Source organism: Phaethon aethereus, assembly GCF_964289735.1.
Source record: "Phaethon aethereus genome assembly, chromosome: 8".
NCBI lineage: Eukaryota > Metazoa > Chordata > Aves > Phaethontiformes > Phaethontidae > Phaethon > Phaethon aethereus.
The window spans coordinates 3,374,723-3,392,361 of record NC_138584.1 but is presented as its reverse complement, the minus strand read 5'-3'; the positions used below and the strand labels follow the sequence as shown (position 1 = coordinate 3,392,361).

The 17,639-nt window shown below is 44.1% G+C and overlaps 1 protein-coding gene across 1 annotated transcript in view; it reads right to left on the bottom strand.

The window, feature by feature from the left end:
* Positions 1-14,363: 14,363 nt before the first annotated feature.
* EDEM3 (ER degradation enhancing alpha-mannosidase like protein 3) overlaps positions 14,364-17,639 on the bottom strand; it is a gene marked incomplete at both ends in the record, with an annotated part of 28,157 nt that continues 24,881 nt past the window's right edge. The window contains 4 exons of the mRNA XM_082002764.1: positions 14,364-14,770; positions 15,426-15,473; positions 16,343-16,528; positions 17,039-17,204. Coding sequence (XP_081858890.1) covers positions 14,364-14,770; positions 15,426-15,473; positions 16,343-16,528; positions 17,039-17,204 — 807 coding nt within the window. The remainder of the gene's footprint in view (positions 14,771-15,425; positions 15,474-16,342; positions 16,529-17,038; positions 17,205-17,639) is intronic.

Here is a 17,639-nt window from a genome sequence, read left to right as displayed (position 1 = left end):
TGTTGCTGCTAGTTAAAACTTGTTGCGACTTCTCACTTTTTTCTGTGTCCAGATATGCAGCAAATCCCTACAGTTAATCCAAAAGACGTTGTTGATTTTATTGAGGCTTCTGGCCTGTTTTCTATCAATCAATCAGATGAGGTAGTGTTATACAAAGCTTCCATAAGTGAACACTCAAGCATCTAAGAAACACCCTTAAGCTGTCTGTCAGTCCGCGTCTGGGCCGGATTACTTATTAATGCTGGTGATTTCAAGCTTTGGAGATGGGATGTTTTTGCCATGGCAGGCCTTGTTTCTCTGCTGAGAAGAAGCTGAGAAACTTATCCATTAAAAGCATGTTATCACTGAAATACTGGAAGTGATGCAGGAGCAGGAATTTGTATTTTAAGAGGAAAAAGAGTTTCATTTAATAGGTATCTTAATCAAGGACTAAGCTTGCAGTTTTGGCTTTGCTGAGCACGAATGGGAGTGTGATCACAATCATTTTGAATCTCTTTTTTTCTAAGAAAATAAACATTTTACTGTTTTTATGTATTCTTGTCTTCTACCATTCCTACAACACAATGTTTTAAGAGTCTGGGGACAAGGAAGGCAAAACCAGGCCTCCATGTTGATGAGTCTGTGGATCTAATCTCTTACAGCAGCTCTGTGCCAACTGGGGGTATCTGTCTGATCTGCTGTGTGCCCTGTTGGTTGGGTTTGGTTTTCCATATTACATGGAGAGGATATTACCTTCTCCAAAGCAGATGTAATATTTTTAACAAATGCTGTCATGAGTTAGAAAAAAACAAACAAAAAACTTAAGAAAAAAACCCAAAACCTTTTGTATTTATTATTTCAAAGGAGATTGCTACCTGTGCCAATAGTTCGTTCTGCTTTGACACCATAGAGGGGCCAGGTTTGCACTGCATCCCATGGAGAAACTTAGTCAGGTCATAGGTTTCTGTACTGTATTGTGTTCATCACTCTGATGTGTGCGATATATGTGGCATAGGCCATGAGACTGCATTAATGGCATCGTTTGCTGATGTGGCCGACGCTTGAGTGGGGCACTCAGCCCAAAGCCCTTTAACGTTGGCCATTTTTCACTGGACCTTCTTGGATCCTTTTAAAGGGTTTCAAGTCCCTCGAAAATCACCCGTGACTTCTGAAAATCTCTAAACTATTAGCGAAATTCTTGACTAAAGAGGTTTCCTCCAATGTTCAGTCTGAGTGGAGCTGGACAGTCCATGTCAGAAAATTTTGTTCCCTATTTGTGCTGTGCCATAACTAGAATATGTCAAAAAAAAAAAAAAAAAGAAAGCAACTTCCTCACGCTTCCTTCCCTGCACTCGATTTTCCTTTGGCTTTTGGGCACCAAATGGGGCAGTGGGGTGGGGAGGACCCACCCAGGAGTTACCCTCTTGCTCTTACTCATGCAGGACTGGATGTGAGCACTTCCAGCAAGAGCAGAGCAGGTCTCCAAGCAGCATTTGTGAGGCTGCAGTATCAAGCTGTCTTCTTAAGGTAGAAACTATTATTTCTGAACACTGCAAACTGCTCAGTCCCCCGGTCTCCTGTCAGCCTGGGTCCAAGCGGTTGCGGTATCGCAGGATTGGGACAACTCAAGCGCTAACTAGCTTCAATAGCTTCCCATATAAAAGCTCAGCAGCAGGGTTCTCTCTGGCAGGTTTCACCATGAGCATCTTTATCCTGTTAATTGTCAAAATTTGCCAGCAAATTCTGATCTCCGTAAATCCTTGCTGCATTTCAGCAGCTGCTTTGACCACACGACTCTTCCCGAGCATCCCGACCTCCCTGGAGATGAGGTTTTGCTGCCTTCCTCCCATCACGTCGTCCTTCATAGGGCTGTTGGCATCTCGCAGTGCTACAGAGCCATTTGATCTGTTACGAGTTCTTCAAGGTGGTAACGCTGCCGTCTTGCATATGATTTTTTCCCATAACTTATGTCAGCTCTTGAGCAGGTACCATGCTAAGGAGAGTCAAGAGACGGTGCATTTGAATTATTTAAACATATTAATTAATTAAGAGTCCTGGGGCTTGATCCCGCAAATCCTTCTCCCAGAAGTGCTTTATAAAGCCTTTGCAAGTAGTACAAGAGTGATGGAATTGGGTTCATCCTTTTGAAACATGGTTCATTTTCTAGACACCAAACATCTCGTGTATAAATTTCTGCATCCAAGCCCTGTGTTACAGACACATCCTGGTCCTTCCATACACCAGCCTCCTTCTGCAGGGATTTTTTTTTTTCAGCCACCATAGTTTTCATGTTTGTTGTTTTTTTTCCTTGCCAATGATGATGGCACCAGAGGCATGGCCTTTGGTGGAAGCTTTGTGAGAGAGGAAAAGCAATTCCCATCCTTCCTGTGCACTTAATATGACCCTAGTATTAAGCAGCAAGTGCTTTAGTCTCCTGTATAAATTGTAACCTGACTGATGTACCTTTAGGTGACAATACTAGTGAATACCTGCATAGACTATCCTGCTGCTGCCTGTGGAGGCATGAGGACGGGCAGGAGGTTTGGAGGAAGTCAGTAGTTGTCTTTGGAGTTGACGTGCTCCAGGACTGCCCCAAGCTTCTGCTGGGATAGAGGTGAGGATGACAGACTTAGATGAGCTCTACTCTTCTGCAAGAAACATGGGCAGACTTGAGCTGGTGGTGTGGGAAGGTTGCCTATTCATATCAGGTCAGCAAATCCTTGGCCACAGCATGTCTTGTGACCATCACAGTGTGCCAGGCAGAACCCAGGAGGTTCTTGATGGTTTTCAGCTGACTCAGCTTCTTGGTCAGACAGGAGACTTTTGCTCTTAAACTCTTCGGGATATGGAAATGCAAAATGATCAGCACTGGATTAAAGAGAGCCATGCTTATGGAAACAAAACTTAAACTGAGCAAAAATCTTTTGTTAGTCTTGAATATCTGGTCTATGAAATATAAGTTTCTAAGCACTTCAGTCTTCGGGTTGACATCCTTCTCTTCACACCTCAGCTGCTATGAGCTGTCTGCTTTGCTTGTTGAAGCAGGATAACCGTCTCCTCAAGCCTTGAGCAGCAACTTGCTGCAAAAACATGGCCAGAGCAAGCGCAGGGACCTGACTGGAGCCACGTAGCATGTGGGAAGGGGATGGGACCAACCAAACCTCTTCGTAAAGAGTTGTACATGCCACAAGCAGACCCACGAGGTTGTTCAGATAAATGTTGCTTTTTAACCTGCTTTGTTTCTTACACCTTTGCAAAGTCCTAGCATATTTTGTTAAAAGTCTAAATATACACAGCAGCTGAGGAACTGTAATAATATAAGCAGATTACTGTAGCTTAAAATGCATCTCTTCTTGAAGCCATAGCTCCACGTTACTTCACTCAAATATATTCAGTGGGGTGGAAAAGAGAAGGGTGGGAAGAGAAGGAAAACTACTTATATCTGGTATGCTGTGCTTAGTTGTAAATGAGTTTTTCAAGGTTTCTTTTAAGAGAAATATCAAGAAAACAATTTGGGGCCAAGGCTCTCTTCAGGAGGCTGACGCACTGTTTAATAAGCTCCAAGTCATATTCTGGGATCTTGGAAAAAATTACGGTGATCAACTTTCTTCCATTGATGTGCTTTTTCCTTTCTCTACAGCACTTTGAGCTGTGCTGGTTTTTCTCCTTGGAGCCTGCCCCAAGCATTAGCCTCGGGCAAGAGCGAGGAGAGGAGCTAGGGAGCAGGAAGAGTTGCCCAAGAGCCTAGTGGCCATCCCCAGATCCAGCCTTGCACTGTGGCTGGTACGTGCAGAAGCCTCCCAAATACCCAACCCAAGGGACCCGTATCCCAAGGGACCTGTATCCCTCCAAGGGCTGCCTGGATGGATGCCCTGTCCCAGGCAGGCATGAAGCCAACACACCAAAGCTGTGCCATATTGCTACATCATCATTGTCACTTACCTAATGAACAGGGCTTGCTGGGGGCTGTCGAGATTGATCGTTGGTGCTCTTGAGGCAATTTGGGTGCAGGTAGATGCGGTGCTCGTAGGATGTATTCGACCTGGAGAGCGAGTCCTGGAAAAAAAACACCTCTTTATTTGCTATCATCTGACACTAATTTTTGTCTCCATCACTAGTAACTAGAGATAGTTACACATTTTTGTCTAGTTTCATGAGGTTTTAGCAACGTCTCCTTCAGCCACTGCACATCTCCATATTGTATCTTTGCAACACATAGACTTGGACCTAAAGAGATGATGCCTTTATTTTTTTCATTATTGTTTCTCTTCACCTGTGCCCCTTCCCAAACCCTTCCACCCTCCATACAGCGTCCAGCTCACCGAGGGGGCAGGCCCACTCGTGGTGGGCAGAAGGAGGCTTTACCCTCCTACCTGAAATATGGTTGTGTTTGTTAGGACAATTTTCTAATGCGCTTGGGACTGCTGTGGTCCAAGGAGGAGCTGGCTGTTCTGTGTGCTCCTGCGCTTTGATTCTGTTTTGAAGGTTGGCATTTGGCTTTTTCAGGGGCAAGGAGCAATTCTGCTCTTGGATGCCAGCACCAACCCTCAATGACAAGACATTGCTCTGCCTCGACATCATCACGCTGTAACCAAGAGAAGCATTTGACCCCAGGGACATCTTGAATTACAGGAGTCTGCACCTCAATTAGATCAAAGAAACCCAGAACCATAGTAGTGCTGTTCTCATCTTGGAAGGTTGTGGATCACTTCACATCATTCTGATGCTGGCACTTGTACTTTTTTCCCTCAGGACCCCTGGCAGGAGATGTTCTGGGCCAGGCCTCTGCAGGTGATAGGAAGGATCAGGAGTGGTTTCTCTCCAGCACTGGGACTTTAAGGAAACCATTGAAGGACTTGAGCAAAGCCCCAGCCCATCCCACTGGGGAAAGGGGGCAGTGCCCCCTTGCAGGAGCAAGGTTTGCTGGTTGGATGGACTTGCTGAGCTACTGCAGGATTTTCCATGATGCCCACATAAACAAAGCTCTGTAGGAATCGCTAGAGAGCATAGATTGACAAACTCTGGGCTTCTCTAAAATTTTGTGGGTATTCCCACTTTATCATGAAGAACTGGGCAGGCTATTAGAAGCTCTCTGGGCTTTTGCTGGTGCGGCCAGTGGTTTTTAGGACGTTGCCATGGACTCACTGTTAATGTTCAGCAAATACCTTTCCTCTGATTATTCCTCCTAATTTCTGTTTGGACTTACGTTTTAAAAATACACCTGGGCTGACTGACACAGGATCCACTCTGACTCCCCAAGACGGACTCATGCCTAGCGGTGTTTCATATCCCTGATGCTGTTGGGAGGCACATAGATGTTACCGTATGGCGGGTGAAGAGCAGCCTGGAAACCCTGTAGGCAGATGGAGAGGATGGACATGCAAGTGGATATAACAGGGAAACCAGTCTGCAGACCTTGGCCAAAATGCCCTTGAAGAGGATCATCAATGCAGTCAGTTGATTATCTGACTACTAATACTGCTGTTTCCTGACACCCACAAACCTTTCTCAGATACTGGCCTTTAGCCCCAAAACTGTACCATCTAAAACTTAAAATTAATTTCTTCCTTTGCTTTCAGTCAGAGGGTTTTAGGTTTTTTGTGATTAATTCTCTCTGCTGGGACCCAGAAGACCCAGTTTTGCATCCTCCCCTGCCACGAGTCCGTTGTGGCCATGAACAGACCATGCAGCCCCCAGGCTGACTTACTGTGCCTCTCTATCCCACAGGTGGAATCTTCAGCCCATGAACACCCTCATCCCATCATCCCCACGTGCACTCGGGCAGGCTCTGACCTTGTGGTGCTGCCACAAGACACGACAGCCACTGCTGTAGGAGAAAGGAGGCAGCAATCAGCAATATTGCGTTATTTTTTTGCAGTGTGCCTTTTCATTGCTGTAAGAGAGCCCAGGCGGATGACTGGCAGTGCCCGTGAAGCACGACAAGTACTTTAAAATCTGAATTATGAGGCAAGAGTGAATGGGTAGATGAAGCACCAGAGAGAAGTGTTTAAGCTCTGAAGACATTGCTGTCATCATATGAAAATTGAGACTGAAGATAAATATTCGGTTCTCAGCTATTTCAGTTTTATCAAGTCTATAAAACAATAATTACCTGTCACTTTGATTTTGGAGTTAGCGATGACTCAACTCCAGGTCGGCTTGGCTGACATGCCAGACCTTCAGGATAGGAAAGGCTTCCAGCTGGGTAATGTCTGCATCTGCCGGGGAATGAATTTAATACAAGCTTTAAACAAAAGGGGTTGATTTCCAGTCACTGTTGGCATTTCTGTCCCACCAACTTTGGTTACTGTTGCTGCTTCACAGGTGACAGTCCCTGATGCCATGTAGGCTTCGTGTCCGACATGCATGTTTTGTACTCACATTTTACAACTTGTCTTGCCACGTTGTCCATTTCCCGTTTGTTTTCTAAACTGAGAGGTGGCAAACTTGAACTCTGCTGGCCCATCGGGTGCCTTCACCTCCCCAGAGTGGGGCAAACCTCCCCAATCTCCACATCACATCAGCCTGCGGGGCAGCGCTGCAGCTCATCCCCCATTCCCTGCCACCCGCTGTCACCAGTGAAGAGTACCAGGCTCCATGAAACCACATACCAGCATAATCATCTCTGTAAGCTTAAATTTTCTAACCCTACAGATGTTAAAGAACATTTTCCATGTTGGAAACATGGCCAACATTTCCATGGCCAACACCATCTGTAAAATGGTGAATGCAAGTGTGTGTCCAGCAAGGACCTCCCGTGGCAAGCAGGATGGAGAATTGGTGCCTTGTGGCCCCTGCTCTGCATCCTGCTACTGCTGGGAAACTCTCCTTCTTCAGGCTGAAATGTTCCCCTATTTAATTCCATTCTGAAGATATTTGGGAAGAGGAGACAAAAAACGCAGGGATGGTTTGGGGCAGGTTGTTTACTGTTGGGGAGGAAACCTTGACATCAAACGTCTGAAAAGTTGGGTAAGCTCCAAGCGAAAATTCATATTGTAGTTCTTGGGCTGTTGTGGATGTAGCGCTTGGCAAAGGGAAACAAATCCCAGCTCAGAGGAACTGCAAAATGTGAAAGTTGGTGGAATTCAAAAAAGCTCTTATCTCTGACATCCAGGTAAATGAGCTTGAGCTTGAAGATGGCACAGTCTTCACCATCATCATTTTCTTCATCATCATAAACGTGTGGGACTGTGAACTTGCTTCGTAAGAGCCAACCAGAAGACCATCCTCATGGACACCTGCACCCACGGCAGCGTCTCAACAGTGTTGTGAACACCGACAGAACGTTTTAGGGGAGCAGTGTCCTCTTTGTTTAAGGGTTGCCCAGATTACCAAAGTTGACACTATTTGGGTGCAGAAGTTTTGTGTGGCAGCAGGGCCAGGATGGTGCGGAGGACTCCACCGATGACTTTCACCCTAAATACCAAAAAGCTGATCGAATAAAAAAGCCAGCCCCAGGGCGGGGGTGAGTTCCAGGCTTGAGTCCGTATCCTTATCTGACAGTCGCTGCCTATTGCTGATTTATCTGCCAGCCGTCACACTGTGAAATGAGAAGCGAGTGATTTCTTCCCTCTCGGACTGACTCGTTTCCTCGCTGCTGCTCTGCCATCTCGGATGGTTTCTGTTTAAATCAGGAGACCTGAGCTTCTATTTCAAGCTTTGTCAGTAGCAGCAGCCTCCCCTTAACGGGTCTGTTCGCAGGAGGCGTTGCCCTGAATGGGCGTTCGCCCAGTGTGCGATGCAGGGCTGGAGCGTGGCACCCTGCCCGCCCAGAGCTGGAGCAACCAGCATCCTCCATCACTGCAGACTTTCCTCCCGCCCTCCAAGGCTTCAAGGTGTGAGTTGAATAGAAAATCTGTTCCCCCTGTATATATATATTTTTAAAAAATTAAATTTGAAGACAAAAAGTTCTCGAGTGCGATTGCTGCGAGGAACTAGAAAGCTATGTGTGGGAACTGAGTGATATTCTCAGGTTTTTGGCATTCTGCTTTTGTGTCTATTAATAATCCCCAGGAGTGAGTCATATGGAGATGCATTTATTCACTGAGTCGGAGAGAGCTGCTACTCAAAATAGCAGCTATGTAATTTTTTATGATGCTGTAATGCCAGTGTGGCGAAGATTGACATCATTTAACAGAGATGCTCCCGGCCTGACAATCAGATAACCCATGTCAAGCCCTAAAATAAACATGGAAAGCCGCATGCCCAGTTACATAAAACAGCCGTGAGAGCCGGCCCGTGTCGGAAATGCCTTTTTCCCTTTCCAGCACATCTTTTTCTGTTTTTCCCTAACACCTTTCTAAGCCACCTTTGCTAATTTTCTTAAAGCAGAGTGTGAAGAGCGTCGGGCCAGAGGAGGGACGGGGAAACGGCTTTTGCTGTGGAGGGGAGGATCATGCACGTCTCTCACGACCAACATTTTCTCTATTACCCCACCGCCCGCAAGGAGAAGCGGTCCTTAGAGAAGTCCCAAAATGCATCAAATTCAGTACGTCCAGCTCTGAATTGCTCATAAGTCCTTCTTGTTCTGCTGGCTCCGCGTTTCCCTGCACAAACCTGTGGGTATCCCCCTTAGCTGGGGCTCACACCCAAAACCCAGCGTCTCCTTCCCCGCGCAGTGCTCGCAGCCCGAAGCGCCGCAAAGGCGATGGCAGCAACCAGCGAAGGGCGCGAAGGCAGAGACCTGCTTGGGTAGGGTGTCTTTAAGGAACGGTGAACCTGGTTTTCTGTATTTCTTCTCTTTCTCTGTCCTGCACTGCTGCCATCAGGTCTGTCCTGGTGTTGCAGCTGGCGGGGTGCCCGAGCCATCCCGGGGTGGCCCCAGTGCTCCCCAAAATCCCATGCAGTATCACCCAGTACTGCGCACGCTTTGGGGCTTTTGCACAATTTTGGCTTAAATGCCTCTGCAACAGGACCAGTGCTGGTGTCATGCCATCACACTGTGCCCTCCACCAAAGGATGACTAAAGGTGAGTTTGCCCACGCTGGGGTTTAATACCTTCGGTGAACTTCCCAGGCAAACGGTGTTTTATAGGGACCATTCCTGCTGGAATCGTTTATTAACGATACCTTTTTATGTAGCACTTCGGAAGAAAATGGGATTCCTGTCACCAGCAGCTTCAGGCTGATATGAATGATGGGTATTGGGACGAGGCGGCAGCTGAGGATGAATTTTTGGCAGAGCCACTGAAGTCCTCCAGCTTCGGTGACCTAACTGGAAAGTGAAAATGTGAAAATTGAGTAACAGCCCATCAATACAACTACCATCATAAAGTAACTATTAAAGATAGTTTTAATAGGTGTGATGTACTGGTGCTGCTGTGCCTCCCCTACTCTTTGCACATCTGGAGAGGGGGAGTAGCAGGAACATGTTCAGACCTCAAGTAAATACATAAATATTCCTGATTTCTAGTTAGAAAAGAACAAACAAGAGGGGCAGGGCTGGGGGTGCTCCCTCGCTGTAATTTTGCATGGGTTTGCCTTTCCAGAGGCCATCTGCAACTCTGGAGGGCAACTCCATGTTATTTCAAACAGCATCTGGGCATGGCGGCTGGCAAGGTGGTGGAGGTGAACACGGAAAGAGAAAACCGGATTCTCTGCAGACTGTGGGAGGGTATTGCTAAGAGAGAACATTGGTTCCTCTGAGAGTTTATCTTTTTTTTTTTTTTTTCAACTAAGAAGTAACGCAGTTTGCTGAGTGTTTGCTCCAAGATCTCCCCAGTTACCCCCATGGAGACAAGAGAGAGACTTTGCTGCTGCTCGTGGTTCTGCTCCAGCCTCCCGAGCCCCTGTCCCCAGCAGCAGGAAGGACATCAGGTTAAACCCTCCTGTGCCAAATCTCGGGCTCTGGTTTCCCGTGGTGAGCGTGTTGCCTGCCCCAGAGGACCAGGGATTTGCAGAATTGGTGCTTCTTTTAAGCAACCGCATCCCTCTGCCTGCATGGGCAGCACTGTGAGTGGCCCCCAGCCAGAGGTCAGGCGCAGGCACTTGCAGAGGCTGAACGTCTCTGCCTGTTTTTTTGGTGTTAGTTCAAGGCTTGGTTAATGCAAGATGGGGAAGAACATGAGCAAACCCAGGAGGCAGGGATGGGGCACCCCTGCAGGAAAGGCAGAAGAGAAGGAAGCCCCGTAACAATAGGTTGAAGAAATTTAACACTTCATGGGTGAGGCTGGTAAAGGTTTCTACTTAATATCATAAACACCGCGAACACTTAAAAAAAGACTTACATTTAGGGCTCCTGTATCTTTTATTTTCTTAATTCTAACTTCTATGGAGGAGACACTTATAGGAGTAGAGGTGTCAGAACAGCTGACATCAGGGAAAGGGTGATGGATCTAATCAGGCCCAAGAGAGACCTGTTTTCATTAGAATAGGGGAAAAAACAAAACATGAATCAGAAGTGGTCATACTTAAAATGAACTTTTGAGGATCTGTAGTGTCACTGCAGGAATGGATTTAAAAAAAAAAACCCACCACAAACGCCCAAGTCCTGGAATAACAGAGGTCAAAGCAGCCCAGTGAGAGCTGGCTGCTGGGTGCCTGTCCAGCCTACTCCCAATTTTACACTGCGAGGGTGTTGTTCTGACTACGCACAGCACCGCTGTGCTTGGCCACCCTCCTGTGAAGAGTCATCCCGTATTTCAGGGCCTCCTGCACTCCCAGGACACCGGCCGGCCCTCATTGTGCTGCTGCCCAACTGTCTCCCTGCCCCACGAGTGCCAGGACCTGGCTCCGTCCTCCCGGGCGCAGATCTCGATGAGGCTCCGTCAGCACCTTCTCCTGCCTGCCCGGGCACCCACCGCTTCTCTGCGGCGGACGCTGGGGACTTCCCGTCGTTAACAAGGTTGCTAATAGAAACATGGGACAGTATTGGTGTGACGACCAAAGGGTTTGCTAAGAATCAATTCAAACATGGCTGAAATTAGTGTCAGTTTAAGCGCAGCTTGACCAGAATATTTACATTTTATTAAATCTTTACAATCAGCAATTATAATCAAGTACACAACTATGTACACAGATTATATACATTTTAGCCCAGACTTTTACATCACAGTACATAGTTGTCCTTAGAAATATTGTATACACTTACCACCAGACAGTAAAACCCAACAATAGTGTTACAGCACCTGTTATTAGACATCTTTCATAAGAAAATATACGGCTGTAAATTGGGCTGGCTAAAAAAAAAAAATCTTATAAAATCTGAACATACAATATTTCATTCACAGAATGTTTTTTTCTTTTTTTTTTTTTCCTATATTCTAACTGATGCCTTTTGCATAAGATGTCCCGGTTTTAACCTCTCAACAAACACTTATTGATGCCCACTGCTACGGCCTTCGGGTACACTGGCAGGAGGAGGAGAACCAAAGCTGGGCTCATTTTGAAACTTCATTAAGAAACAATAAATGTAAACAACTGAGGAGATTCCTCTAAGATCAAACGAAAAATCAATTGGCTGATCTGAATTACATGGCATGGAATAAGTGCTAGTTCCAGCTGTGATTCCTGAATTCTTCAGTGTTCAATACTATGCAAGTAAATGTACAATCTCAACCAAAGAAAGAGGCGATTATGGATTAATGATGTACGAGCAACATTTCACACGGAGGGAGCAGAATTCTAAAAATTTGTGAAGAACACTTACTCCCCTCTCCAAAAGGTTTTGGTTTTTTCTGATGAATACATTCTTTTCGCTTTTTAAGATGACAGTGACAGAAAACTGAATTATTTTCAGAACGATATGAAAAGGTTAAACTAAAGCCTATTTCCTCATAAAGAAATACAAAGTGAAAATAACCTGAATAAAATTGCTCCCCCCTGCAATTTAGTCCTCTTTCCCAAAAGGTCAACCGTACCCAATTCATTTCTGTAAACAAAGCTATGGCTCTCATGATGGTTTCAAAGGTAAAGTAGAACAAACTGAAACAACAACAACAAAAAAACCCAACCCAAAAGGAAGGAGGCAACAGTTATCTGAGGTAGGCCACCACCAAAATAATGCTTCAAATCCATACAGAGTTCTGAAATCGTTTGCAATCCCTTAAGAGGAGAGCTAACAGCTGCTGCTTTAGCAATGGATGTGGGAAAAGCAGAGAAAAATGAGTTGGTGGTGGCAAGGAAAGTTAATCTTTTAATAAAATTTTCTATCTATGCCTGAATTTTCTGCAAGTAAAAAAAAAAAAAAAGAAAACCTTTAGTCACTATACTGACAGCCTTACCATAATGACCAGAGGGCCTCTATAGCTATAAAAATAACTCTATTTCCACCAAAAGAGCTAACAAGTATGAGGCTGTAGTCCATGTCGAAGAGCACGGGAACAAAAATGCTCCTTTTGTGGCACTAAGCACTGACAGATCAAAGAAATTATCGAACAAAAACTTTTGATCTGCACCTGATGGTTTTGATGCTGCAGCTGACTGCACTCGGCCACATCGCTTCGAGCCCGGGCGCTACCAGGCGAGTGCAGCGTCCCGTGGGGGCGGACCCGGGCTCCAAGTAACGAAGGACACTTTAAAAGGCTCCCATGATCAAATTCCTTACATGAAGAAACTCAGATAAAAAATATAAATAAAATGCTCAACTGAAAAACCCCAGCTGCTTCAAGCCCTACTCATTCAGTCCAAACCTCCATACAGTTATTTGTGCAAAGGAATTTTAACTACATTTAAAAGCTAATTTATTTAAAAGGACACTTATTCACTATTCCGCTACCACTTCATTTCCTCCTCAAAATTACCTCCTACTCTAGTGATTTAAAGTTATCATTCAGTTTATGGATAATATTCTGATTGACTGTCATGCTCTCAAAAGGTGCCTGTGCGTTTTGATACTCTTGAAAGCAAGTGTCATTAAGTGTACACATATACAACATTTGCCTGGGATTTCTCCATTCATACTGTACAGAAGAATACATAAATAAATACAGTATGGCTGTACTAATTAACAGTTGCATATTCAGCACGCTTAAATTCACCAGCTAAATGAAAGGTGCAATTCTGGTTGGGGCTTTTTTTTTTTTTTTTTCCTTCTTTCCATTGTAAAGATCAATATATAAACCTTCACTTTTAGCCTGGTGCAGCATATAGGCAGTGTTCATTTACCCTTTAATATAAAACAATTCTTTGAACCACAATTCACTAAAAGCAGTTTATATAAATCACGTTAATTAGTTTTTGGCAGTTTTTTGTACACCATCAAAATGTCTCTCGGTTGTTTAAACATCCCCATTTTTATTTAAATAATATTTTTCAGAATGGGGATAACAAATTAGGACACACACTTACCTGTAACAAACTCCCGAAGCCCAGAGTAACATACCAGTCATCCTTGCAGCTCACGCCACTATACTTTGAACTATGGACCCAAGAGCCAAAATCGTTGCGCTTCACTACCGGTACTGGCCTCACTGCCTTACGTATCACACGTATAGAAGTTGCATATAAAAAGAATAACAACAAAGTCAAGGTGTTAGAAGTCAGAATTGTAGAAAAAGGAAGATTTTTGTTATAGCTGATCTAGTTCTGTTTAGCGTCCTTTCAGAGAATATTGCCAGTTTAAATTCTGTATCTTGGGGTAGGCAGAGTTTTTCAACCTGGCAGGCCAAAGGAAACGCCTGTAAACTCCGCATCTGCCTTGCCCGCTTTACCTGAACCACGAGCACAACTTTCACAACACATGGCGAACCTTTATCTGGTAGACACCAAGGCTGTCTTAGCTTCCCTGATGGAGCCTGCTTACAAAGTACACGCTGCCTTTGGTTTACAGTTTCTCTAGTTGAAAGTGGAGCAGAAGGGAAAACTTGCATGTCATCAAGGTCGTTCTTCATGGTAACAGATGGAAGGAGTGATGAGCAACACTGCTATGTCTCAGGGTGATATGTCAGGACAAAAATCAAACTGCTTCTAGCTGTGTCTTAAAGACACAACTGGAAACCTAATTTCAGCCGCTGCTATCAGTGAAGGCTTTCAACTCAGTAGAGATCAGTGAAACTGCACCTTTGCTCCAACTGGAACAGTGGCTGACCTACTGCCTTCAAGTGCTCTCACCGATAACCGTTACATGGCACGTTAACCCCACTGCATTCAACTTCTGCCTTCCAGAGACCAAGGGAGTGTGATCTCTCGGAGCCTGGAATGCAGAAGTTGGGTTACAGCACCATGCAGTGGAGCCAGTCAAATGCTTCAATTGCACATTCCCATTTTCAAACAGGAAAAATTAAAACAATACAAAGAGCGCGTGCTGGATTTCTGTGGTAATTTCCAGGTGAAACCTGGTTGCTCATCACAATACTGAATATGTTTTCTAGTTCTCAGATATCAGGACCTCACTTCTACTCAAAGAGTTCTCCATTTGTTTCCTAACAAATAAGTTATTATCACAAGTCATAGCTCATCCTTTTCCATCATTTCAAATGCTTCTATGTCTTCATTCCAGTCTGCTAATATGGATTCCATAGGTTGGACTTTATTATCCCAGTTAACTTTGGAATTTGACTCTGTCTCGGTCTTTTGTTCCTGAGGCTGGTGATCCCCTTGCGTACATGCTGGCTCTGGCGTGCTAGTCTCATCAGTTCCAGGGGTGTAGGAGTCCTGACTTGAAACGGAAACGCTGTCACTGTCCACATGAGCAGGAGATAAAGAATCTGTGTCAGTAACATCAGAGTTTTCTCCTTCTTCAGGCTCCTCACTGACCACACCAACATCCTGAGATGCTGAAGCAGCTTCTTCTGAATTCTGTTTATGTGAATCGTTTTCAGATAATTTCTGGTCCATATTCTCCATTTCCAAGTCTTTGAGAGGGGAGAGAAAAAAAGTGTTTTAAAAAAAAATAGAAAGGCAACATCTTATTATGTGTTTCAAATGCAAGGTCACTTCCCTTGAACTCATTTCCTCCAGGAAGTGCAGACTTTCCATTGATATGATAATTTAACATTATTAAGGAACATATTTTACAGAGGCAGGTGAGGGGAGACATTTAAACACATTTTAAGTGAGGGCAAACATATATTGTGAGATCATTTATATAGTGAGACCAGTTTTGGTGCCTCAAACTTGAGGAGTGACTCCTGGATCAGTGCTAGTTACCATCCTTCAGTCTTAAGCGAAGACCCACTGCGTGCACTGAACTTTAATAGCAGATATTAAAGCACTCTCAGATCCACCAAGATCCCACATCTAAGGAAGCGGGAGTCAGACAGTTTCATAAGTTCACTGAACTGTGAATTAAAGAGAGTGCCAAAGGCAACTCCTCCCTCATCACGTCCCCACTCAAAGGAGTTTAAACATACAGATCTCAAGTACTGATTTAGCTTTACAACAGTTGTCCAACTCAACCATGCAGATTTCTCTGGAGTTTGGTGTTTATAGCTAGTATACAGGACACTAATATTTTAAGACTTTCAGGGAGTTTAACTGCATACACCATTTTTAACACAGGATACTTACTGCTATCAATAATGTAGTTTGGAATCATTTTACCTTTAAAGATTGTTGCTGGGATTCCCAACGGAAGCACGAGGAGGGGGAAGAAGCAGATACGGATTACAAATTCTCAAATGCAGAACTATCTTTTGTATTTAGTATTTTGTTAAAGCAGCTTAACCATAGTTATAAACAGAAGGGATTCGTAAGCAGCTATGAAGAAACACCACCAGCTTTTGGCACATCACCTTTGCAAACGTGCAGAAAATAAATGCTGTCACTGGTTTACTAGGGATCCTTGTTCTTACATACTCTTGCTTGGTTAAAACAGTGCTATGAGGAAGGCTTACAAAAGGAAAACCTAGAATTTTCTGCCACATGCAAACATTTTAATTGGGAATGTATTAGCTTGCAATTTTCTTGTATTATATAAGAAAAACTGCAAAACATCTGAGGTCAGCAAGCCTTATTTCTCATGATAACCACTTCTCCTTAGATAGGCAAAATAGTTGTAACAGTTGTCTCTTTCCTCTTGGGTACCAAGAATGTCACTGGGGAGCTTGATAAGAGAGAGGCATTTACAGTGTAGGTCACTGAAAACACTTAATGCTATTCCTGACACCACTTCAAAGCAGATTACGAAAAAAAGGGTTCAAAAGAAACCCAAAAGGCTGTATTTTCCCATTAGTCAAACTGACATTTAACTTATGAACAGCCTTTCTGGATGTTAATGTTAACTTGGGCGGGGGGGAACAGATACTGACACATCTCAGCTAATGGCTTTCTTATGAAAAAACTAATACCGATGTCAAACAGAAAACTAGAGCTACCAAATAACGCGTTTGCACCTCTGGCATGCAACAGAAATCACTATTGTACAATTCACATTGTGCCATGGCACAGATGGAAGCTAAATTTGTATAAATAACCTCTAGTCTTACCTCTGTCTTTTGCTTTATCAGAAAGAAGCACCTCCACAGCCTCATACTCCCTGATTGCATCCAGGATAATGTTTCCTTCCTTGTTGAAGAGGAAGAGCATGGGAATTGTGATATCATCTGTATTCTTTCCATCACCAGCCATTTGGAAGAGAGGAGCTGTGTCACTACTGCTTCCCTCATTGTCATCTAGCCAAACGCACACAAAAGGAAAAGCAAGCAAACCTCCAGTTAGATAAACAGACTACAACTCTGAACCCCAGCAGACTTTTTGAGCAGCTTTCCACTGCCCAGTCAGTTAAGACGACACCAGGCAGAAAATAGTAAGTTGGTTGTAAAAAGCAAAGTGCCCAACTTGTGTACTTGTTTTCCTTAACATTTTTCATTTGTATCTCAAGACTTCCTCAGCAGTTAGTAAACAGCACCATTTAAACATCCAGTGATCCTTAAAATAACAAAATCTGATCTGCAAAAACAGTGACAATCACCCATCCCAATTTCTTTAGTTGCATTTTCTGCAGAGAACCAAACAAAACCAAAACATGTCTTCATCTTCTGAAAGTGCAATTTCTGTGTTGGAGTACTGTCATCTCAGAGAGTTTAACAGCTTATCATCAGCTTTCCAGTATCTTCATATCTGTAAGATATGGGTTACATCTACGCAATCTTAAGATTTTAAGAACTTAAAATTTTATTTACCAATAACAATGCCACCTATTGCTCCAGCTTTTTGAATGTTTCGTGCCTTTTCAGCAAACATACATTGGCCTCTCTGCATCAGAGCAATTTTGTCTTTCACTGCCTCAGGATTAGTGATCTCTGAGCATCCATTATATGGCTTAATGGTTGCAACAAATCCTCTTGTCTGTTTGGAAAAACAAAACCAAACAAACAGAATTAGAGCACTAGGTTCAGGCTTAGCAAAAGTTTCCTAAACGTTTTCATTTCTTCAGTTAATCTAATGCATTGAGTATTGTCTTCTGTCAGTGCAGGCAATCTTCACCCTGAAGCTAGTTCTAAGCAGCAAGGAATGACCAAGTGAAAACCTAATTCCCATATTCAGTGTATTTTGTCTATACCTGTCCCTGGAAAATTTTCTTCTGTGAGCTGCTAGTCTGGAACTCCTCCTTTGGGCTGCAACTTGCCCAAAGTCATCAGGTTCTCCTACTGCTTCCAATAGGGACTGTTGCCTCTCTGGTATTTTCTTCTTCCATCCAGCTACAGCCTTTTATAAAAGCTTGTGTAAGAACAGCCCACTCTAACTCTAAAAGGGCTTCTGCAAACTCATGGCTGACATGGC